Source organism: Chionomys nivalis, chromosome 4 (genome assembly GCF_950005125.1).
Source record: "Chionomys nivalis chromosome 4, mChiNiv1.1, whole genome shotgun sequence".
In the NCBI taxonomy this organism is placed as follows: domain Eukaryota; kingdom Metazoa; phylum Chordata; class Mammalia; order Rodentia; family Cricetidae; genus Chionomys; species Chionomys nivalis.
This window is the reverse complement of record NC_080089.1, coordinates 113,067,508-113,092,874: the sequence shown is the minus strand read 5'-3', so window position 1 is coordinate 113,092,874 and position 25,367 is coordinate 113,067,508. Positions and strand designations below refer to the sequence as shown.

The following is a 25,367-nucleotide window of genomic DNA, read 5'->3' as shown; positions in this document are numbered from 1 at the left end:
GATGGACTCTGTCTGGTCCTCACTGGGCCCTCCAGGTCAGGTACTAGCAATGAACAGGGCTGGGTTCTGCAGCACAAATGTTTTTCTGGCTCAAGGGCCAGGATGGTATGCAGACGTCGCTGCCAATGTTGCTGCATGTTGCAAATTAGGACAAATCAGCCTGGGTCAGGAAGGGACTTGGGGGCTCTGAATTAACTTATGGTAACCTGCAGAGGCCAAAATGAGGAAGAATCTGGATTATTTTTCCTCTGTGATGAGGCTGGAGATAATTCTAGAGTCACCAGTTAGAGGTAGCATTTAGGACTAAGCTATTTATCATTGCAAAATACACATCAAGGTCCAGTCTAATCCTGTCCTTGGTTTTTCTATAAACATAACATGTGATCTGACCACTTATATCCCTTGTTCTCTCCCTGGCTGAATTGTCTGCTATGTGATGCAAAAGGAGATGGAAAGACACAGGACTAGGTACAGCCTGTGTCTTCATTAGGATGACCTGCCTGTGTGACTTTCAGGGTGGGGGTTGGAGTTCTGCACTATCAGAGTGTGAGAAGAGGCCTCGGATACAGAAGGGTAGCTTGGGATGTGGTCCTTTAAGCAAGTATGAGGAAGAGTGGGCAACATGGAAGGGGGAACTCAGAATGATGAGATGTATGTTGTCAATGTCAAGTGAGAGACAGCTGTGGAGAGAGAGCTGGCATTTTGTGTTCACGGAGACTGCCCTGCGAAAGGAGAAGTGAATTCTGGCAGTGTTGGCTTACACACTCACTCCTGTCTGCCACTCTCAGCTGTTGCCTTGACACAAGTGCCTTGCACTGCAGGTCACTCTTGCACAACTGCCTCACATGTCGGGAAGCTTCATTCCAAGGAAGGTCAGGGGACAGGTTTGAATGACAGGTAGCTTATGTTTGAGCTAGAGCCGTCTAAGCAAAGCGGCTCTCCACTCTCTTGTAACTCCATGGAGGTGACAGAGAGAGAGAGGCACTATGGGCTATTCTCGTGACTGGAGGTCTCTAGGAGTACCATTTTAGGGGACAGAGGTTGGGAGAGGTTGAGTATCATTTGCTGAGTAACTGTTGCCTGCTGGGGTGCAGCATGGTTAGGACTCCTATTCAATACTACTTTGGTAAGGAGATAAACACATTGACATTAAAGAGTTAGTTGCTACAAAGGAGTTTGCCTAGGGATGGTCTAATGAGGTTTCATGGGAAACCAAGAAGGAGTCTCAGAGAAGTAAGAGAAGTGATTCTAGCTATGCTTTGTATAGGTGTGTGTGCATGTATACATATATGTGTGTATCTGTGTTTGAGTGCTTGTGCATGCATACATGTATGCATGTGTATGTATCTGTGTTTGAGTGTGTATGTACATCTGTGCATGCATACATGTATATATGTGTGTATTTTCATATGTGTAGGTCTGTCTTTAGGTCTACATGTGGTTTAAGTGTATAGGCATATGCATGTGTGTATATGTGCATATATAATGTATATTATACATGTGTGTGTTTACAAGTACACATGTGCATATGATCTTTATGTATGAGTGTGTTCATGTGTGTGTGTATGTATCTAATTATGTTTCTGTATATATGTATGCATATGTGCACATACATTGTTCTTTGTATATATTTGTCTATATGTATGCAAATGTCTGTGTGTACAAATAAGCACATGCATGTGTACACATGGGTATGCATAGTGTGTGCATGCATATGTGTATTTATGTGTGAGCATCTGTGTATGCATAGTGTGTATATTTGTGCATACACGTGTGTGTGTGCATCTGTGTGTGAAGGACAAAGATGACTTTGTACATGTGAATTATTTATCCCTATTGTCAAAAGTAAAATCTGGAAGCACTTCCAGGTCCCAGAGTGCCCGGAGACCACACAACAGCCTGACTTTAGTGAAAGAGGATTTCCTTATTTCCTCCTGGTTTGTATTTATGATTTCACTGTCATTTTCTCTACATTTTTGAAAGATTAATCTTTATATTCATTTAAAAATAATTGGGAACAAATCTATATCCTGTTCCCAGGTTAGAATTGGTACTCGTAGAAGAAAACCTTTGCGCCTGGCTCTGCAGGTCATCCCATCCATAATGCAATGTGTCAACTATTCCCATTTTAAAGGGCAAGCCAGGCAACCCAGCATCAAGAAGGCATTCCATCCCAGAAACTGTACCGGGTGAGAAAGTTGCAAGTCAACAGAATGCAATTACCCAGGTGGAAATGAAGTCAGGAGCATGCCAGCAGGCCCTTCTTGTATGCTAGGGAAGGGACCACTAGAACCGTTGAGGCCAGTGGTCAGCATCTCAGTTCCAGGAGTCCCCCCAAAAGCAGACCTTTAAAATGCCAAAGGAAAAGTGAAACTGGTATCAAGTTCACATCTCTTCACTGGAAAATAAATAATATTGAGGCCTTGGGGGACTCCGTGCTCTTTGAGGAAAGAAATGTTTCTGCACAGAGAGCTTCAGTGTTTCCACGTCACCTCCTCTAAGCAAGGACGTGGAGTGACAAATAAGTGGCTGGACTGAGACTGACAAAGAGTTTCCCCAAAGCGAATCCACTGAACCACGATTCTTACCTGGTTTAGTAGATGGGTTCTTTTACTACCAGCTGATGGAGTAACTGAGTGACCTTGAGGCAAGTATTATTCCCTTATCAAGAATATAGGCAAATGTTTTGAGTTTGTGGCAAACAGAAGTATGCTGGAATTAGACAGGTCTTCAAAAGGTACCATGTGACAAAGTCATGTCAGAGATGTCAGACATATCAGACATCATGTCAGACATATCAGACAGGTCATACATGTCAGATATACAGCATGAGGGGCATTTTACTGTGGGATCCATCTACTTTCCCTGTCCTTGGTAACATTTGTAATTTCACATAGATAGTAACTCTGTGTGTGTGTGTGTGTGTGTATTGTGTGTGTGTGGGGGGGAGAGGAAGTGTGTGTGTGAGAGAGAGTGTATGAGTGTGTTTGTGTGTGTGAGAAAGAAGAAGAGAGAGAAATAGAGAAAGAGCATGTAGAGACCTGAGATCACAATAGAAGTTGGTCTTCCTCAGTTGCTCTTCATATTTGTTTTTGAGACAGGGTCTCTCATTAAAATGAAGGTCACCAATTGGCTAGACTGTCTAGGCAGTGAGCTCCAGAAATCTGCCCATCTCTCCTACCCATGCCCCTTGTACTGAAGGTTATGGATGCTTTTGACAGACACATTGTTAAACACAATTAAGAATTATGGGTTAATGTAAGTTGTAAGAGCTAATTAGTAATAAGCCTGAGCAGCAGTCACCCATCTCCATCAGGCAGGGACCTGGGATGCCATCAGGCAAACCATTCCTTTTGATAAGTTTTCTTTTTATTGGATGAAAATATCAGTGTTTAGAGCCCATGTGAATAATAAGACAGAGGGTTCTCTGGGCTAGATGTCTCTTTGGCTAAGTCCTGCCTTTAGGAGAAGGGATATCTCTGGGTTCCCATGTGTGTCAGACCTCCTTCCCAGAAAGTCAGCAAGGATGCTCTAGAACTCTTCCTGTGAGACCCCTGTGTGTCAAGCTTTCTTCCTGGAAAGTCAGCAAGGATGCTCTAGAACTCTTCCTGCAAGACCTGTGTGTGTCAGGCTTCCTTTTTGGAAAGTCAACAAAAATGCTCTAGAACTTCCCGTGAGACCCCTGTGTGTCAGGTTTCCTTCCTGGAAAGTCAGCAAGGATGCTCTAGAACTCTTCCTGTGAAACCCCTGTGTGTCAAACTATTTTCCTGGAAAGTCAGCAAGGATGATCTAGAACGCTTCCTGTGATGGGTTGTTGGTCACGTGACTAATCCTGAGACCCTCTCAGCTACCCTTCCCACAAGACATAGAAAGACACAAGCAATGCAGGAATCTTACTTGGCATTAAAAGAAAAAGAAATGTGTTCTGGTACCTTGGGATTCTCTCCGCCTACAAAGGCTGAGGGCAGGGAACCTTAGTCACCAAGGCTGGAAGGGATAAGGCAAAATTAACCGACATACCGGATACAGTCATGGCTCGCAAAGGAGAGCAAGCCACCCACTGCTTCAGTTTTATCTCTCATGCCCCCCATGTCATTCCTTATCCATCTCTGACAGTAGATGGGTAGGTTTATGCTCCCCACTAGTTTCTCCATCGCCAGACCTTCCCAGGAGTCCTTTCATGATAAGCAGAGTCTATCCAAAGTGGTGCCCTCTGAGCTCCACCCCTGAAGCCAGTCTGAGCGTCAGCATGTATTTACTGATCAGATTTCTCCACCTCTTTGCATTTCTTTTTTTCTTGGCACTTTCTGAACACTAAAGTTTATCTCTCACAGGGGGAAAGAGAGAAACGATTAGTTTAAATTAACCCAGAGCTCTACAAACTAGGGGAAAACACGTTCCTGTTGTTTCGAGGTGTAGTTTGAACTAATTACCTCCTAGTTTTACTAGCCCTATAGAACAAGCAGCCTTGTACATGTTTTTATGGGGAAGCTGTTTTTCTAAAGGACCGAAAGTCGTAGTAGAGAATGAAATAGGTGCTGAGTTACACTTCATCCTAAATAACTGTCCTCAGAGTGGTTAAGCTTTTCAGGGTTAAATTGCTGAAATTGAAGATTCTATAGATCAACAACAAATCTCTATGTGACCACTATTGGTCTATGCTCTTAGCATTTAGAGGCCTCACTAAATAGTCAGTCTCTCTCTCTCTACCTTTGGTCATAAAGTTCCTTAAGGAAAAAGCAATAATTATGTCTCATGACTGTAAAATAAGAGAAGGGTTCAGCATCCTGAGGTCTCTGGTGAGAATGATGGGAATAGAGGCTGCCAGCAGTGAGCTGGTTGCAAGGTCCTTCCTCGAGCATCAGCCTCACCTATGTCCATCCCCAGAGACACTCAAGAGTGTGCTATATGTAGCCAGGGGTATGGTTTTCTGGGTAAGTAAGAGCCGCTCACTGAACAAGCCTGAGGACCTGAGTTCAGATCCCCAGGGCACCCAGAGAAAGCCAGGCATTGATGCTCCCATGAATCCAGTACTGGGAAGTAAGAGACAGGGGGATTTCTGGGATTGCTGCCTGCCAGCCCAATCCCAGGTTCATTGACAGACATTGTTTCAAATATGGTGGAGAGTGCTAGGACACCTGATGAACTTCACAAGTGCACAGGGACATGCACACACACGCACATACACACACATACATACACACACACGCCGCAAAAGAGGATGCTATTTCTAGAGGGAAAAACCATTGGAGTCCCGTTCTCCCAGTACAAAGATGAAGGGAATCATTTCTTTGGGGTTCTCACATCCAGGTGCGATGGGGTTACTCCTACTGAGCCCTAGGGATGCCAGATCACTCCCAGAGACCTCACAAAGCAGGTTTATCTTAGTTTAGCAGTGAGTATATCCTACCACTGGGCATCATGGAGGTCAGAGTGTGGCCCACAATGGTTAAATACTCCCATGCTTCGTATGTTAGAAAAGCTGAGACTAACCAGAGTCCATCTCACCACGGCCAGTTCCTAGGGGTGAGGTGCTGTGTGGTTTCTTCTGGAGGTTTGTTGTTATGTTTTGATTTTTTAACACTGAGATACCTTCCCTGGCGGTCAGGAAGATGGTGTAGGTCACAGGGTGAAGAACAGACAAGAGTGAGCCAGGGAGGCAAGACAAAGACAAGGGATTCTTCTCTACTATCGGAAGTGCCATGTTTTCCTTGGCAGGGCTTTGTGGTTTTCTTTTTCTATTGCAATCAGAACACAAATCAATTCGCCTATTTTCTCCCCCAGAAGTGGGCCGATGGAAATGAAGACAAATTAGAAAATGATGCGTATTTGTGACCCGCACTTTTCAGACTATTTATGGAGAAGGAATGTGTTTTATTTTCTAAGGTTGGTTTCAGATGATAGTGTTATAAGTGACAATCTAAATGATTAGAAAAATGCAGTGTGCAAAGCCAACTTTCAGGACAACAAGCTTCATGGTTTCGGCATAAGAGTCATGAAATTGTGAAGGTGCTGATGTACTCATAAGGTTTAGCTTTACACTGGCTGACCGTGGCTGGGCAAGTTCTGACAATTAGCATTTGCTTTCGGCATGCCTTACAGGTGACAACTGTGCCATTTCTCTCTTCTTTTGTACCTTGGTTTGGTGCTTCTTAATTGGACCTTCTTATTGTGTGCTTATTTCATGCTCCTCTGTGTGTGTGGGTGCCTGGTGTGTGTGTGTGTGTGTAGAAAGCAGAATACAACTGTATGTTCATTACTCAGGTGCTGGTTTTTTGGAGATAGGGTCTCACTATTCTGGAACTTGAGAAGTAGGCTAAGCTGGCTTGCCGGGGAGCCCCAGGGTTCCACCTGTCTCCGCCTCCCCAGCACCAGAATTACAAGTCAGGTTCTCTGTGCACGACTTTTCGTTACATGCACTCTAGGAACTGAACTTACACCCTCCATCCTGTGTGTCAGGCATGTCTTTAGTACCTTAAAGGATGGGGGACTTCACACAGCCATTTCGAATAGTACTTGGTTATGTTTAAGATTTTATGAGGAACAGAACAGAAATCCCTTTATGCTAAGAGGAAACAACCATCTTAAAGGTAGACAATAACACACACCACTGGGAATACTATTTAGACTTATTGTCAGGGGCATAGTGTTTCTTGGGAAATCTTTAGGGAAAATTAACTTGGGGACATATTTTGTAGCTCCAATTTGAAGCATAAAAGTAATTGGAAATATTAGCCATTGCTACTTGACCTGAAATATGCATTCTGCCAAACCTGCAAGGCCTGATCCCATGGCTCTGGGTGGGTTAGGAGTACAGTTGCCAGGCTGAGAAAACAAAAGCAGAATACCCAGAAGAATCAGAATCTAAGTAATGAGTCATCTTTCTAAATAGTGTCCAAATAGTTCGCAGGACTATCCTGTGTAGTATTGAGGCTATACTTATGCTTAAAAGAATATGTGATCTATTTACTGACTTACCAGAGAGCCTGTATTTTACCTGGTAATTTCACCTAGTAGTCTTTCAGTCTGAATTCTGTCAGTCTGGCCTTCCCCCCACCCTTGGGTTAAAAATCAACCCAACCAAATTAAATCTAGCTATATCAACCAAACCTGTTTAGCTATTGGCAACCGGAAGCTGAAAACTCAATAAAAAAAAAAAAAGCTGACATTTATTTGAGAAAGCTGTTTCCCACCTGGCCAACTATGTGGTTGTCTCTGCCTTCTTCTTCCTCCTCCTCTTCCCCCTCTGCTTCCTCCTTCTCCTCTGCTTCATTGTTTCCTCGTACTTCTCCTCCTCTCTTGGCTAGTTCCTTCACTTAATAAACATGTGTATTAAATCTCATGAACTATTCTGATTGGTAATATAAAGTGAATAAAGTAGGTGAATTGCCTGCCTGTGGAGCTTAGGGATTAAAGGGATAAATGTCTACAAAAGAACAATAGAAAAAGATGTGCTCAAGTCATGTGACCATGCAAAGGTACTGGATTAACCACAGTAGCCTGGAATATTCCTTGGTAACAGGTATCCGTCTTCAATAGTATGCCATGACTCAGATTGTATTCTACGCATTTGTCTGCTGGGGGGAGGGTCATGCCACGATGCGTGTGTGCGAGTTACAGCTTGTAGGATGTGGTTCTCTCTTTCTACCACGTGGCTCTTGAGATTGAACCCAGGTCGTCAGGTTTGGCAGCAAGCACCCTTACCAGCTGAGCCATCTCACCTGCTTAGCAGTTTGTTTAGGAACAGTCAGTGGTCATCCCAGGCAGCTTTCCAAAATCGCTGTCTCCAGACTTCCCGGATGTGTCCTTCCTATCACCACTGTAAATGCTTCCACCAGGGAACGAGCAGCAGACTCTGGCAGCGGGAAGCTTGGGTGCAAATCACTGGTCTCCCTGTATAAGCATCCATTGCTGTTCAGCCGACAGCGTTACGTTCAGTCGTGCAGGGAAGTTCAAGCCTTGGTAACTATAGCAGCAAGGAGATCTGCGTGTGCATTAAGTGTGATGGCGGAATATGTAGAGAGGCTAGAAGAGAAGGCTTTGCACAAGGACAGCAGAAGTGAAGTGGGCATGAGCTTTGGGGGATGCTCCTCACTTAACACTGTGATAAAGTGTGCATCTCAGGAAAAGTCTGAGCAGTTGTGAATAGTACTGGGTAATGCATTTCAACTTGTTTCTCAGATATGAAAAAAAATCATTTATGAATGCCTGAAATTTGGCAGATATGGAATTATGAAGTCTATCTGAGGACCAGGTAGATAATATTTAGGTCAGTGTTCTGGATTATTTAGTAAGAACTTTGCTGCCATTAGTAATGTTCATTGGTGGGGAAATGGCTCAACAGTTGCGCTTACTCTGGCAGAGTCCTTGCAATTCCCACCTCCTACACAGTGGCTCACAACCACCTGATTGTAACTCAAGTTCTAGGGGATCTGACGCCCTCTGCTGGTCTTTCTGAGCACTGCATACATCTGGCATACACATTCCCCTTCAACACACACACACACAAACGGGGGAGGGGGGGCAGATAGCTATAAAATAAAATAAATCTTTATAAATAAAAGAATAACTCAACATCATGAATGTTCTCGATGATAGAGTAGCAGCTCCTTTGCCTTGACTTTTTTCTCTGTTTGGCCAAGTCTGTGTATTTGCAGCTTTGACAAAATCCTTGAGAAAAGCAACTCAAGGGAAGAAGGTGTTTCAGATCAGGATTTGAGAATACTGCCCGCCATGGAGAGCCGGCGCTACGGCAAGATCGCGAGGCAGCTGGTCACATTGTCTTCACAGTCAGGAAGCAGAGGTGGGGAGATGAATGCGGGTCCTTAGCTGTACCTAACCTCCCTTCAATTCATCCCTAGACCCCGTCCCATTAACCTAATTGAGAAACTCTGCCACTGACATACCGAAGGGTTTCGTCTGTGACTCCAAAGTCTGTCTCAGGTTGGCAATGAAACTTAGCTACTACAGTCTGTATAACTGAAAAACAGTTAAGTCGCTCCGTGAGAGAACCCAGGTTTTCTTTCGAGGGATAGGGTGAAGACAGACCATGGGCATTTTCTTTACTCCTCTGGCACTCAGGGCCCTACCACTCCACATGTGCATGGTGTGTCTGCTGCGGCAGCCAGGCCATCTTAGGAGGCAGAGCTTCTCTTCAGTGGGGCTCCCTCCTGCCAAGCTGAACAGCTCACAAACCTGGAGCACCCATGCCCTCTCCTGCTCTTTGTTATCTTGGGATTCTTGGTTTATTAGGAGCCAGGGCACAGCAGGCTCCTGATTAAGAGAGAGACTCAACCCAGGTGCCTCCTGCCTTCGCTGTCATTTGAATGGAAAGTGCCTGCTACTTCAGCAGACCAGAAACGTAAGAAACTATTTCTGGTAGGGAGGGCTTGCCTCCTAAATGGTTGCACCTACTGCTGCGACTAAGAGGTGTGTGTGCCTAAGTGACAACGTGGATTTTACAACTCTTAGGAATCCACTTCGCATTACTTAGGGAAAGCCTTAACAGTGCAATGAGGATCCTGAGGCTAATCACCATCAATGCCCAGAACATTACAATAATCCAATAAAACAGAATAGTGTTTCCGAATGTAGCAATTTGTGTAGAAATTGCTGAAAGCCTAGACCCATGCTGAGAACCTTCTATAGAAGTAGGCTATTGCTTTGACTAAGAAGTTATTTATTTAGCCTTTTGTTGGTAAATAAGACAATATTTCCTTCAGGGAATCTCCAGAGCCAGGAGTTCATAGGAGAATACCAATTTCCTTGATCAGAACTGGTGAAGGAGGTCTTGGTGCTGCTCTTACTGGTCTTGGGGTCTGAAGGAACTCAGTGGGTCCTGGGGGATGATACTATCCTCATGCAGAAGATGTCTGACTCTCGGGTCAGGAGGTCTGGATGGACTTCCACTGCCTTGCTTGCCGTTAGCAGCTTAGCTGTCCAGGGCGAGTCCTCAGTGAGCATTTTCCTCTCTTTCCTCCTTGCAGCACAACAGCTGTGCAGGAACACAATGGAAAAGAAAGGGTTTGCTTAGTTCGTGGTTTGAGGTTCAGCCCATCAGGCAGGGCATCACGCAGGGAGAATGAGGGGACTGACAGTCACTTTGTGTCTTTATCTAGGAAGCAGAGAGAGGTGAATGGCTCACCCTCCTTTCTATTCAGTCCAGGAGCAAAGCTAGTGCCCTGGAGACATCCACATTAGGTTGGGTCTTTCCACCTCAATTCACCTAGCTTTGAGAATCCCTCTCAGACACGTCCAGAAGTTCATAGTCTCCTGTGTCATTCTGGGCCCTGTCGAGCTGACGCCTCGACCATCACACCAAACCTACAGTGACTTAGCTGGAGATTCCCTCTCCAGCCTCATGGTTGGGTCTTTGCTGCTTCATGGTAGCCTTGGGGCTGACACCAACACAGTCTCAAGATGTTGAAAGCTTTCTACGTCGGTCGTTTCCTCTGCTGGCTTACTTTCCCCAGATACAGTCATTAGATAATGACACAGATAGGACCCATTAAAGTTCCCAAATTCTCTAGGTGGTTATCTTAGCTGACCCTCATACAAACTATAAAAAGTGGCTAGCAACATTTTATGAGTGCAGAAGTTGAGGTACATGAAGACAGTAGAGGAAGGAGACAGGACTGGACTATCGGTAGACTGCCTGCCAGTCAAGGCTTTGAACGCTAAATACTCCAATGGCAACAAATGCCAGGACTTAGATCAGATGCTGACTTTGACCTAAAGGTTCCTTTCAGAGGAGCATTTTCTTAATGAGTCTTTTCGAGTAGAATCCCAGTGACTCTGTTTCCTTGCTTTTCGTCTCCTCACAACCTCCTGGCCTCTGACCTCATGCATTTCTTACTCCCTCCACTGGGATCTGTGCCCTGAAAAAAGAACCTTGTTTTGACCCCTGTGTCTGTGCCAATGTCAACGCCTGACCAAGGATGGCGAGTGAAGGATAAGGCTGGCAAGATGACTCAGTGGTTAAGGGTGCTTGCCACTGCATCTGAACATCTGAGTTCAGTCCAAGGGATTCACACATTAGAGGGAAGAGAACTCTCAAAAGTCGTGTCCTGACCTCTACACACACGTCCATCCACAGACACTATACATAAGCATCATTTCCAAATGTTTTTAAAAGAATGAAATACTCCACAAGCATGCCACGAGTTGAGGGAAATTGTTTATCATATTTAAAATGTTTTGTCCTTCAAGGCTGTCCAGGGCACGTGCTCTGTGTCTGACTCCCCATTGGTTTTTAGGGCTGTGTAGGATATGACCTGCTGTTCTGAGTTTACGTGGTCATGGGAGGGATGCAGCCAGTGAGCCCTCTCTCAGGGAGAACAAACTGCACCTTGGGGAGAGAGGGTTTAGGGAAAGCTGCTTGCAGGGGTGTGTCCACAGGAAGAGCCGACAGGGATAGATAACCGGAGATCATGTTACCAACAGAATCGCTGTGTAATGGGACTCAGAGGAGGCCTGTCAGGGTGAAGAGAAGACTTTACAATCGAACCCTTAGCAGGAATTAAGGACTGATGAGATCCACAGGGTCTTGATAACTTCTCTAGATTCTAGACTTCATTGAGCAGGGAGATGTGGCCACGAGAAATTGCAATTGGTGCCAATTTGATTGATGCCAGCTTCAGCTAATATCTTTCACCATTTTATGGATGGGACAACCGAGCCCAGAATCTCCCAGCTTTAAAACATGGATTTTTCTCCATTATATTGCCCTCGGGTTTCCTATGCCTGCACCCCAACTTACATTCCTTTCTTCTGACATTTGATATCAGGAGACAGCTTGTTTGGTTGGTAGAGTGTTTGCCTAGCATGCGCAGGGTCCTGGGTTCAAGCACCAGTGCTCACACAAACCTGGTACACTGATCCATGCCTCACGGCTCGGGAACTGGAAGATCAGAAGTTGAAAGTTGTTCTGTTTCATAGCAAGTTCAAGTACAGGTTGGGGTACCCAAGAGCCTGACTTTAAAAAAGAAAAGAAAAGAAAAAATAGGGGAGGGAAGGAGAAAGGAGAGAGAGAGAGAGAGAGAGAGAGAGAGAGAGAGAGAGAGAGAGAGAGAGAGAGAGAGAGAGAGAGAGAGAGAGAGTCTTTCTGTCTGCTGGTACACACATTTCAGAGCGCAGCTTCCCGGAGCCCAGGCTGTTGCCCCACGAGCGTCCGAGCTTACACAGGGGTAGCATCGTAAGGATTGTATTTTGACCATTGGTCTCTGAGAGAAAACTGTCTTTGTACTAGGCGTCTTTTATCTGAAAGGACGGCTGGAGTGCTCAGCCGACTTGGTGGAATGGGGAGGCGCGCAGAGGCTGGCTGCCCACGCTCCGGGCATGCGTGAGCACTGCCAGCAAAACACAGCTGGCACAGCTAATTTTAGCCACGCCGCCGCCTTGCAGAGAGACCCTTTAAGGAAATATATCTTCTCTGAAACAGTCTGTATTATAATATAGCAGCCGATAGACGTGTCAGAATATTATTACTGGCGGGGGGAAAACTCTGACAAGTAATTATGAGTTTTTGTTCTTTTTTTTTCTGTAATATTTATAAAGCTCACAAAATCATCCAGAGAGAGAGAAAAAAAGGGAGAGGACGATTTTATTCACTAATAAGCGAATAAACATAAGGATCACTTTGATTTTTATTTTTTAGCAGATGGATAAGTCACAAAACACTTTTGAGAGTTAAGCCCACTCCCTTGCTGAGGTGGGACATGGCTTCCCCACAGAAGTACCCAACTAAGAACGGCAACTTTTTCTACTTTTTCTCCGCTCTTGAGCATCCTCAGTGTCCTCTAGAAGGCGAAATGTTGGTTTCATCTTTAGGTCTTGGGTTCCTTTGGCTTTTAGTGTGTTAAGAGGTTGTGAAAAAGCCTTGAACACACTTTTCCCCATCTTAACTGGAAAGACTGGCATGTGTGTGTGTGTCCGAGAATATATATATACACACATATATGTATATATATATAATTTTTCCCTTCCTCCCTGTGGACCCCCCCCCCCCCCGCAGGGTTTGTTTTGTTCAACAATACCATGCCTCACCTCTGGGAACTTGGCGATTGAAAAGGAGAAGGCAGCTTGGGAGCTTGGGAGCCCCTGTCGGTGCAGGGCAGGGAGGGCTGGGCCGTGCCCCACCCAGGCACTGCAAGGGCAGCTTGGGTTCGGTTCCACCCGGGGCTCGGCTGCAGGCGCCACTCACTCTGCTGTTCCAGATAGCAAGCAGAGGGGTAGCATCAGCCTTTTTCTTTCTTTCTTTCTCTCTCTCTTTCTTCTTTTTTTTCTTCTTCTTTTTTTCCCTCTTGGAGGAAATACTGCAGCCTTCTGGACTGCGTCCGCGGCTCCCTGGAGAGGCTCTCTCGGTTCCACCCACTGGCTGGAAGGAGGGGAAGTGAATGAGAGGGGGCAAGGCCAGCCCGAACACACCATGTCACTCTGGGAACCAGACAGCAGCAACTAAGCCTGCACGGGTTTCTTTTTCTTTTCTTTATTTTTTTTCTTTTTCTTTTTGCCCCCCCCCCCCCAGTTTTTTTCCTTTCTTTTCTTTTCCCTTTTTGTCCATTGTTTCTTTTCTCCTTTTATTACAATTTCTTTTTCCAAGGTGGGAAAGAGACACAAGACACCAAAAGCTGTACTGCACGGGTTCCGAGTTGTGCTAAAGGATTTTTTTTTTTTTTTTTTTTTTTTCCCTCCTCCTTCGCCTTTACAAGCGCCTGCGATTGACACCACTAGAGACAAGCTGGTTAGAGAACAAACTGCTTCCTCCGGACTGGACCGGGCAGCCGGGAAGAAAGCAAGCAGCCAAGAACAGGGGAAGCTGTCTGGGGGTTTCTCTGCGAACCTCAGCCCCAATCTGGTTTTTCTTCTTTTTCTCTTTTCTTTTGGTTCTTTTGTTTTGCTTTGCCTTGGTTTTCCAGTTGTTTTAAATTCCTTACGGTGTTGGAACTAGTGAGCGGCGGAGTCTTGGAAGCCTCATCAGTCACCCAGACTGCCGGGAACAGTGGATTAAGAGGAAGAAGCTCGCCTGGGGCATCATATACCCTGTTATTCAGTTTCCTGCCTCGGAGATAAAGATCCCAGCTACATGGGCAAACGCCTGGATCAGCCACAAATGTACCCCCAGTACACGTACTACTGCCCCCAGTACCTCCAAACCAAGGTATGGCTGGACCCGCGAGCTTCTGAAGGCAGCGTGGTGTCTGGTGCTCCTCGGGGGCATGGCAAGTGGACCCTTCCCTCACCCTCGCCCCTATCCCCTCTGCTGACCGCTTTCAAATTACTAACAGTAGGAATGGAGTTAACAAGGCAGAGGAAGAAGGGAGAGGGAACCCGGAGTGTGGCTTTCCCTTTAAAGACAGGGTACTTTCAATGGAGTGTTCTTTTGTTATTTAGCAGCAGAAATGCTAGTCAGCGGGAAAGTCTTTTGCAGGTGAGCTGGGATTTTTAGAAAAGAGGTTCCAGCAGACATTCTCAGGGACACGAATACGATTTCAGGAGCTTTTCTAGTAAGCTGTTCTTTGTGTGCGAATCTCAAAGATTTGGGTGCCTCCCCTTGCCCCCCTTCCTTACAGAAAACACTCCGGGGGGGGGGCACTTAAACTTTTCATGGCCTAGCACAGCATGAAGAAGGGCCTGGGGAGGTTCCAGGGCACCCACCAAAGTCCCTCAGAGTTTGCTGAGTATATTTTTTGCTTTGGCTGTCTTTATTTTATGTGAAGGATGACTGAGATGCTATGGGCTAAAAGATGTAGAAGCTTAGGATACAGGGTCTATACTTTTAGACTGGCCCCCTACCCCCACCCTACGCCTATCCCTTTAGCTGCCATCGGAGTATTGAAAAAGGCATGGAATGTAACTGATAATATTTGAACTTGAATTGGTTAAAGACTTTGGGCTTTGTCCGAACATGTGCTTAAGTGATCGTTAGGGGCCCAGAGGCAAGCCCACAAAACTGAGCAGAGGGCAGTGCCAACGCTGAACTCTTACCCTTCAGTTAATGCATGAAAGACTGTTAGGTGAGAAATCAATTCTCCAATTTGTCAATTCGATTGGACTTGAGAAGGGGGGTAAAATGTTTGTGCTATACTCACCTGAAGTACACGGACAGTCTGATTTCGTATTGCATTCACTAACCCCCCCCCCTCCGTCTTCTTAGTAAGTACACATGCAAGAGTGAGCAAGGCATGTCTGAGCGATGTGTGCTGTCACTGGGCTTGTTGGCATGACCACCAGGGCTTGGTAATTCATGCTATGGCTATCTCCCATTTATTCGGTCTCATCAGACAATGCCCATTTGAGAACCAAACTGAACAACAGTCTCTCAGGAGTGCATTTTCAAGGCTGACGTTTATTTTTTCATCTTTTTTTTTTTCCTTTTTCGATTGCTCTAAGCTTTTGCTCCTCCAAGGTCGACTCACGTTGCTTTTTTGCCTTTGTGCCCACTTAGTTTGGGCTGCCACTGCTGCTTAACTAGACCAACCCTCCTTCCTGGTGTCCTGAGTATTAACTCTTTGGGGAACTGGATAGAGAATGCTGCCCTGCTACTTTCCTTAAAGAAATGGTTTGGGAAAGTTTAAAAAAGAAAATATTTGCAGGTGTTTTTCTCCCCCAAAGAAGCAAAAACAATAAGCCCAGGGGTTGCCTGAAAAATGTCAAGCATTCCAAACCTTTTACTCATCGGGCTAAATTTTTCCAAATGTTTCCCAAATCGTGCTTTGTGCTGGTTCTGGTTTCCAATGCTGTGTGCAACCACAAGAGAAAGTTTTTGACTGAAGTGAGTGGAAGAGTTGGGGTTTTTGTTTTGTTTTGCTTTTCTCCTAGATTGCCTCTAACCTATGACTGGCAAGGAGGAAGGAATAATGTGTAGAGTTAAACATTCAGGCTGCCAAGTGAGCCACCCTAGGAGATAGAGGGAGGGAGGGAGGGAGGGAGGGAGAGAGAGAGAGAGAGAGAGAGAGAGAGAGAGAGAGAGAGAACGAACAGGGAAGAAAGAGTGCAGTAGTGATGGATGAATGGAGCCTGGAGAAAAACTGAGAGGTTTTTAAGTCTTTTGGTGGATCCTGTGTGGCTTTAGTGCCCCGTGGACTCTGGCAGCATCTCTGGGTCTTGTTACTCTCCAATCAGCCCAAGCCATGGGCATCTGGAACATTTTTAAGAAGTTAGCTCCATTAGGCATCCCAAACTGAGATTTAGGTAATCAGCTCAGGGCCAGGAGGGATTGTCAGGTCAGTGACTTCGGCTGTTGGGGTGGTCATATTGACTCTTATGTTGTCCAACCTCAGCACGGCGGTGCAGTTGTCACGTATTTTTCTGGTTCCTGTGGAATGACAGACGTTAATGACATCCTAGGAAGCTGGAGATGTGAAAGGTTGGATTCAGAGGAACTACCAGCGTGCAGTTCTATTTGAGCACGTGGGGACTTTCTGACAGAGTTCACCCAATCTGAGGAAGCACTGTCAGGAGTGTGGAGGGCAATGCGCTCAGCTTCCGCATGACCTGTACCCTTTTCACACATACCTCTCTCCGATGGAATTCGTAATCAGTTAAGGGAAGGGCGTGCTGTTTATGTTTATGTGATGGGCCTAGATGGGCTCCACGGAAGTCCACTTCTCCAGCTGTCTAACTGCAACTTAGGTTTCTCGTCGCAACTAACGGAGACAATGCTCATAGATACAGAATCCTATGGTTGATCAAAATCACTTCCAGGGGTATCAGGCCTTAAAAGGCGGCTGAAAATCAAGCGGTTTTCCTTCCTGATATACAAGAAGGCTGTGTGTGTGTGTGTGTGTGTGTAGGAGGAGAATCCTTGTGGGGATTCTTAAAGAACCCAAACCACTGTTTAGTATAATTTTCAGAAAATGTAAGACAAACAAAAACAATCCTGGCTCTTGCTTTGTACTTAAACAGTGAAATGCTAGGCACAACTTTTAATTTCTCGTGAGAAAACAGAATGAAGTTCATGTTCTGAAGATTAAAGCCCAGTCTTCTGTTTTCTCAAATGTATATTGTAGTGCAGGAAGAGGTAGGTCCACTTTCTCCTCCTTTCCCGTTATGTAAGAACTTAACTTTTTTCTTTGCTTTAATAAAACAAAAATATAGAATTAGGCTATTTCTGTTTCTCATCTCCCAGAATTATTTTCTAGAGGCTTAAAATGCTTTATAGGAGACGAAACGTGCATGTAGCCTAAATGGTAGTAGATCGTAACTATGCAGCAGCCCGACGTGCACAGAACGGCGTGTAATTAAATGACATGAATGCTGGGCTGTGTTTTGTGGCAGTGCTGTGTTGTGCTGTGCTGTGCAGTGCTGTGCATTGCATTGCTGTTCTGTGCTGTGTAGTGCTGTGCTGTACTGTGCAGTGCTGTGCTGTGCTGTGCAGTGCTGTGCATTGCATTGCTGTGCTGTGCAGTGCTGTGCTGTGCTGTGCTCCCGTCTTCAGATGCTCAGTCTCTGTTGGACTGATGCTTTTTCTCCTCTCTACAGAAGATGGTCTCAAGGAGGGGCATTGCTTTTTGTCATGGCATAATGAAGAAACTTAGTGACATGTTACAATACTGAAGCGAGTGATGTGGCTTGTGGCTCGATTTTTAAAGTTTCTCAAACCAATCTGCTGCTTAGAGGGTAGAAAGACCGGTCCACAGTTCTAGAGCCGAGAAGGCTGAAAAGTGTGCATCATCTTACTGGTGAAGTACAAAATGGCATTTGACTCTTGCAACCCCACATTTTTCAGAAAATCCCCTTGTTGTTGTTGGCTTCTGAGACTCCAGGTATATTTTGCCTTGAATTTCAGGCACTTTGAGTAGGACCATTTTTTGAAAAACAGCAATAAAGCATCAAACAGACAACAAAGTAGTTGAAAGGAAAAAACCAGGGAAGGGCAGCACGCTTACTCACTGCTTGGTGGCTTGGTATTCCTGGATATCGTGGTTGAGAAATGGATATTTCTCTCTTACCAGATATTTGGAAAACTTTAGTCATGTTTCTTAAACTTTAGAAAGAACCCCCAGCAGGTGCCTCCATTCTTGCTTTTATAACCTTCCTGACTCGCAGACTTCCTCTACCAGCCCAGCAATCAGAACACTGTCCCCCTCTCTGGTCAGTTCCCCCTAAAACTCTCGACGAGGGGTTCAAACTAAGAGGTCCTTCCTGGGTTCCTCTAGCTAGTGCCATTCAGATGACATTCTGAGCCTTACTGAAGCAGGATCAGGTATGAGGGCCGAGTCTCACCCACTGTGCCCTGACTTTAGCTTGAACCACCACGGTTTGCAGCCCAGCCTGCAGCCTCTCGCTAAGAGTCTAGCTGGGGTGCTGTTGGTCCTAGAGAGATCATATGCTTGAGAACACGAGGGATGAGGAGCGGACAAAGAAAAGGGAGCTTCTGAAGGATAGAGCATTTTTAAAACTGTGGACATCCGGATCCTTCAAAAGCAAAATCACGGTTCACCCAGTTGTCAGGCAGGCACAGGAAGGCAATCCTGCAGGAGGGAGGAAGGCTGGGATTTCTTAGAACTTCCTGCCTGGGCTTTGCACTGATAGCTGGACTTGGGAACCTGCCAGTTGTTTGAAAACTGTCCGAAAACTCCCAAGTTCTGGTTTCTTTTAAAAACTTGAAACATACAAAACTTGTTTTCTTAAAACAACAACCACCCAAAAAAGCAAAAACAAAAACAACAAACAAATTTGCAGTCTTGGATTATTTGCACAATTTTAGGTACAGTTCCAAGTATTTTCCTTTGCTTCGGCCGGGGTGCCTGTAGGAGAACATGAGGATATGATAAGTCTTGTTTGGCTGATTTTCAAGTGTACAGAATTTTAATTTGTTTTAAATAAGAGGAAGAATTCCAGCTAGAAGAAATTGCTCTCTCCCTTCGGTTCTTGCTGCTGCAGGTCCTTAGACTCAGTGGGGGTGTGTGCAGCCTGCTGCAGGTTTTGCTGTCTTTTCTGGAATGTGCTCTGATCCCCTAAAAATGTCTCCCCAGACTGTCCAGAAAGTTCTTATTTTTTTCTCTAGATTCAGAACGTAAAGGGAGCAGCATCTCTATTCCTTCACAGTCCTTTCTGGAGCAGTTTCCTTTCATTTTCTCTCCATTTAGGGGAGAAATTACAGAATTATACAGGAGGTTTTTCCATCCAAGCGAATAAGCTGTTTGGGAGCTGGGACAGGGACACTTTGCAGAGAGAGACACAAAAGAGGAAAAGGGGTCGCAGGTTCATCCAGGGTCTTTCTGGCTTCAGGGACTCTTGGAGGCTTCATCTTTGCACTAATGTGATTTTGCACAAATCGCTCTTGATGTTACCAGTCTTTTGTCAGAGAAGGAGACAAAGGTTCACCCACGATGATGTCCCTGCCAGATCTGGAAAACATCGGTCTTTCCTTTGAAAAGAAACATTTTTTTTTTCAGTGTCAAACTTTTTATTCAGAGTAAATGGTGGATGTTTGTCCACAATTGGCTCCAAGTACCACGCTGAAATTGTTTTGTAACAGTCTCTCACACCACAGCTGTATGTGATTAACTAGTGTAATATCCAAAGCATGTGAGAAGAGACGTTTTTATGCTATAGCTGCTGCAAGCAGGAGCGCAGATGGGGCAGAGGGGAGAGCCACAGGGACGACGTCCACAGGCAGGGATGTGTCTTCAGGATGTGTGTTACTATTTTTGTAGTAGTGGGAAAACATTGAACTGTTTTGGCTGTGTTTTAAAAATATGTATTTTCTGGAAGTAAAAACAGATGGTTGCTAACAATTGTTTAAAAAATATGCATGTGTATGCTCTAGTGAGGGACATTTAATTGGAAGACACAAACCTACTTAATGGGGCTGACAGCTATGTAAAAGGAAAGCTAAGAATGACTCTCAAAACACAAATTCAAAAGCAAAGGCGAACTTCACGTTCTTTCTTGATATTATAAATAATCTTTACGTATCTTTCTGCTTACATATTTTTTGTCTACTTTAATCTTTGGAAATCTTATCAGAAAACCTTCATGGGATTTACCTCTAAAGGAAACATTGGCCTATCATAAAGTTCAACAATTTAGAGATACTAAGATGAGAAGCTGTGTTTGCTTTGAAAGATAATGGGAAATAGCAAGAGATGGCTTTGCAAGACTGTGACATTCCCATTGATGATGCTAAAAATTAGAAAACGACACACAGGTCCCTGTTTCTCTAGTACTGGTGTTGTAAAGATGAGTCTAGGTTCTATGGGTTCTCTATAGTCTTTGGGAGGTAAAGTTAGTCATTAGAGATTGTAGCTCTATAGAATAAATTACACTAACAGGAAGGCTGGGGAGATGGTTCAGTGGGCAAGATGATCCACGTTCAAATCCCAGAACCCATGGAAAGGTGGGAGGCAGGACCAAGTCTCTGTGAACCCAGTGTTCCTAAAGGGTTAGGGGGGAAGGTGAGAGGTGGAGATAAGAGAATCTCCAGAAGCTTGCTAGTCTAACCAATGCTGTGGCAAAGAGAGGCCAGTCTCAAGAGAGGTGGGAGGTGAAAATGGGGAGTCAAGGTTGTCTCCTGACGTGCATGTTCACAGCCCTGAAGTCTCATACATTAAACACACACACAAAACATATACACAAGGGCATGTACACACACATGAATAGTAATGATAAAAATAAACTTATCTATAACATATACTATTTAATATGTCATAAACTATAAAAGGTAGAAGTTAGATGTATTGTTAGTTAGTGGTTGCTTTTAAGGCCTTGATAAGGTCTATAGAATTGACTACTTGGTTTCAGGTTTCAGATATTAGACATCAAAACTAGAAGAAAAATAAGAGGTGTGGGCACTGGTGAGCTGGCTTATGTTTCTCTTTTAGGTTTGCTTTCAAGTTGACATTGGCAGAGAATTTGTACACACTGAATTTTTTTGTTTATTTTCCATCATGTTTGTTACTCATTAAACACATACTATTTGGGGCCAGATATATGACTGTGGCTTTGCAGTTGGATATGGCATTCTCCTCAAGACACCGAATATGAAGAAGATGGATGCAGCTCCTGTTTCTCATTGGGTCTTTCTCTGCTCTGTTTTCTGGGGCCTTGGCTTGTTGATCAGTTTCATTCACTCTGACCCCTGCCTGATTTAACACTTGGGAATCCTCTTTGGAGACAGCTGGGTCTTCTTTGGTCTTTGGTGTTCTGTGGCATTGGAAGGTGACCTGTATTTGGTGCTTTTCATGAGTTTTTGCTTGGTTCTTTGATGCTTTCTATAAAGCAGTCAAATGCTGCTTTGTGGACTCTGGGGATTTGGTAACTGTCGCTGCGCCCTTCTCATCTGAATCCCTTACACTGAGAGGAACACAACCATCCCTCGGGAGTGAGTAGAGAGGGAAGGGACAAAATGACAGGCATCATTTAGTCTTTCCTACAGCAGGTTTTTCTGTGGTGGTTGAAGTTGTCTGAGTGGATTCGTTTGGTGCTTATCCAAGCTTCAGCAGTGAATGTGATACCTCCCATCCCCATAGCTTCCTCTCTATAGGTGGTGGAGGTACACATGGGTACGCACAAGGCCAGACTGCCATGTGAAAATACTAAATTCTCTTCATTTTGTGAATGGACACGGGAGATAATGTGAATGCAGAAACCACCATTGATAGATGGAATTATATTTTGAATGGGCTTTGCAAAATGTGCAAATTCCTGAGCCTATGAATGGGAAGGAACCTTGGAAATGAAGACAAAATACTATAGTTACTTAGAACGTGATTATGGGGGGAAACAGTGACACCTCAAGACATATCAACCTAATGATTAACACTTGAGAATCCTCTTTGGAGACGGTTGAGTCTTGCTTTTATTTTCTTGTTGGAGACCATTCTTCTTTCTCCCAAATCCTAGTAAGCTAAATTAATGAGATGAAATATCATATAATGACCCATTTTAAATAATTTGCCATTTAATCTTTGGCAGCCATGTGTTGTTTTCTGTGATTTAGCACATGAATTATTATTTTTCTTTTTATGATTGCATATTTACACTCGGAGCCAGAGGAAGGGAGAAAGCCATTGGGGGAAGGCCTTTGCTTCAGTCCACATCCGGATCTCTTCACCTGCTAGAATTTACCTTCCTTTCACAGTTAGAATTAAGACATGGCCTGCTTCCCTCTTAGCTTTAGAATATTGCATTTTTAATATAAAGTATGGGATTCTGAGAAGAACATTCTGATAGTATCCCTACAACACTGAAAGAGATTGTAGTCCTTTTACTTTGGAAACATTTGAGCTCAAGCAAAGCCACCTGCTTAATGCGTTCTTGTGAATTTGAACATGTCCCCGCCCCCCGCCGAATACAGTAGTTTTGCAAAGTTAAAAAAAGTTAACCTGCAAATTGTTTTGAGGCCATAATATTTTCAGACTAAATGGAATGAAAAGCAGAAGGCACTAAAGTTTATGCTTGGTCTATAGCTCCATTTTAGGAGTTTACAAGTTTTCTCTGTCACGCGGTATTTTTGTGAGTGGCCCTAGTTCCCATTTATTGTGACAAAGCTATTCTCTCTCTATCCCTCCCTTTTCCCTTCTTTTCCTTTTCTCTCTCTCTCTCTTTAGTCTCTCTCTCCCCTCTCCTTCCCTCTCCCCTCCTCTTGCTTCATGAATATACTCACACCTGGATATTGACTTCTTCTCTTACTTTTGGCGGGAAAAATTTTCCATAATCATATTTATTATATTTTTCTCCTTGCTGTGGCAAAACACGTAGCAGAAGAAAATAACAGTTCGTTTTAGCTCACAGTTGAAGAAGGGATGTTGTCTACCTTGGCCATAAAAACATGACTCTAGGATCCTAAGATGGATGATCATGTCACAGTGAGGACTAAGAAAGAAGCGGGAAAGAGAGAGGGCAGAGGGAATTAGAGAGCTCTGGGTAGACTAGGGAAGCAAAAGCAGCCTCCCCATGACGACGGGCTCTTGTTCCTGGAAGACACTTCATGGAAGACTTGGGAGTGAGCATCTAGACAGGATCAATAGGGGAAAGAGGAAGCCCCCAGGATCCTATAGAATACACAAGCCTGTGGCTACTCCCCTCCCAAAGGGATGAAGCTGTTATTTTCCCTGTCTCCACAGCCTGGTGTTGTCTTTCTCTGTCGTTCCACTCTTTGTTAGTGCTAGGGAGTGAACATAGAATCCCTTAGACAGCTGCTGGCAGTCCCCATTTTAAAGGTTCAGGAAGTAGAGCCAGGCCGAAAAGCTTTAAGGCTCATGGGCCCAGCGATCCACTTCTAGAGGCTCCACCTCTTAAAGGTTCCATAAATGTTACCATCTGGGGACCAAGTGTTCAAGCACATAAGCCAATGGGGGACATTTTACTTCAAACAGTGACCTAACTACCCTGGTTAGTCTTTAAATTAAAAAAATCTAAGTCTTGTGTATGCTTGATTTGTGTATGTATAGTGGCAATGGTAGTGGTGGTGGAATACTGTGCCAGATGTCAGAGTACAACTTTCCAGAATGGGTTCTCTCCTTCCTCTGCAGGTTCCCAGCACAGTCTTGATGGGCAAGTGCATTTGCCCACTGAACTCTCTTATAGGGGTTCACCTGCTCCTTTAAAAACAGGACCTTTAGCTACACACAGAGCTTCATCTGTAGGTCCACAAATCACATTATAAAATTTCATCCATACATAAAATGCAAGCACATACTCTACTCCTAAAAAGAGTTACAGGCATCTTTTGGTGTCTCTTACTTTCTTTGTAGCTAATGATGACAGAAATGGAGATGAGCAAGGCATTCCTAGGAACTCATAGATCTGTCCCCTGCAGCCCATGCGTGGTGCACAGAAGTGACTGTTACCAAAATGACAGGGACTGATGTTTTACTTTTTACTTTCTGTCACAACAATCACGTGTTCTTATGTTTTGAGACACACTGTAGTATGTCACAAGAGTTTGGGATCTGCTCGCCCCTCTGTTACTCTTGGTAGCATCTTTTCAGAGTCCTCCTGATAGATCCATTCTAGTTAACCCCTAATGATTTTGTAATATGTGTTTGTCCTGTGAGAGCAGTGATCTTCAGAGCACTTTGTCATGTGGCTGCCAATCATAATAAGAGGGAGGGCATTCAACACCTTCTCCTTAGTGGATGACTCATGATAAACCAAGGAAAAGGAACCTGGAAAGTTGGAAGGGGAAGAGAATCAGGTCTTCATCTGCTCTAACTTTTTTGGGAGTCGATGTCTGCTTTCCTTTCTAAATGCAACCAAGGAGAGCTTCCTGGCAGCGGGGAGGTCATTTATGAGTAGGAAGGCCGTCTTTGGGCAAAAACTGAAACACGTGAAGGAGTCACAGGGCTGAGGCTTTTGGTGTCTTGTGGGCAAAGCAATAAATGCCGGTGTGGACAGTTGACTATCTGTTTTGGTTTGCAATGTGCTGCAAAGTTTGGCAATGTCATTCTCGTGTGTGTGTGTGTGTGTGTGTGTGTGTGTGTGAGAGAGAGAGAGAGAGAGAGACAGAGACAGAGAGAGAGAGAGACAGAGAGAGAGAGAGAGAGAGAGAGAGAGAGAGAGAGAGAGAGAGAGAGAGAAAGACACAGACACAGAAAGAGACAGAGAGAGGGCAGAGGGCAATATCAAATCTTAGTGCTCAGGTGCCATCCATCTTGTTTTGGTTGTGGCAGAGACTTTCACTGGTCCTGGCCTTTACCAAGTGGGCCAGGATGGCTGGCCAGGGAGCCCCAGGGAGCCAACTGACTCCATATCCCCAGCACTGGCAGCACTGGTGTCATAAACGCTCATCTCCTTTGTTCAGGTTCTGGAGACAGAACTCTGATCTTCATATTTATGTGACAAGCACTCTGCCCTTGAGCCATCGCTCCAGACTTCTGTCACTCATTCTTGTTTTGACTGGACCATCATCAGTACACAACGAGGACCTCTCTGAAAGTCTTCCTGGGATAAAAGAATGTTTTCCAGAATCATTTTTTAAATAGATCTCCTGGCAGTTCTGTGTGTAACTTAGTCATATAAATCTATATGTGTCCTGGAGTGTAATTGTAAGGAACACCGTTGTCATATATGGAACAGATCTGCTTTGGAGAACAAAACCATGGTGTCATTTAAAAGGCTGCAGACATGTAGTGGCACCAAGGTTACAAGTGGAAACTGTGAGCCATACAGGAGTGATAATTGAAAACTGCTAATGTGTCCTGGGCTCAGTAGTCAAGACAATGGAGGATCCGTGTGTGATGGTGCCTGCTGCATTCTTAGCACAAGAACATCTTAGAGGGGTGGAGCCCAACGAGGTCACCATCTCAATGTCTCCATCACCAGGTCTCAATATGGTCAAGAAAGGCTGGTAATTGGTGTTATTGATCCACTCTTTTCTTTCTGTCCCGGATGCTGTACACACCTCTCCATCCTTTATC

At 44.6% G+C, this 25,367-nt stretch overlaps 1 protein-coding gene across 13 annotated transcripts in view; it reads left to right on the top strand.

Moving 5' to 3' along the window:
• Positions 1–25,367, top strand: part of Rbms3 (RNA binding motif single stranded interacting protein 3) — a 780,532-nt gene that overhangs the window by 91,073 nt on the left and 664,092 nt on the right. For 6 of the 13 annotated variants that reach the window (XM_057766775.1, XM_057766777.1, XM_057766772.1 and 3 more), the window contains exon 1: positions 13,571–14,158. The exons of the other annotated variants lie outside the window; for them this stretch is intronic. In XM_057766775.1, the coding sequence (XP_057622758.1) occupies positions 14,084–14,158 (75 nt within the window). In that variant the 5' untranslated portion in view covers positions 13,571–14,083. Of the gene's footprint in view, positions 1–13,570; positions 14,159–25,367 lie in introns of those variants that run through there. 13 annotated transcript variants of the gene reach the window in all.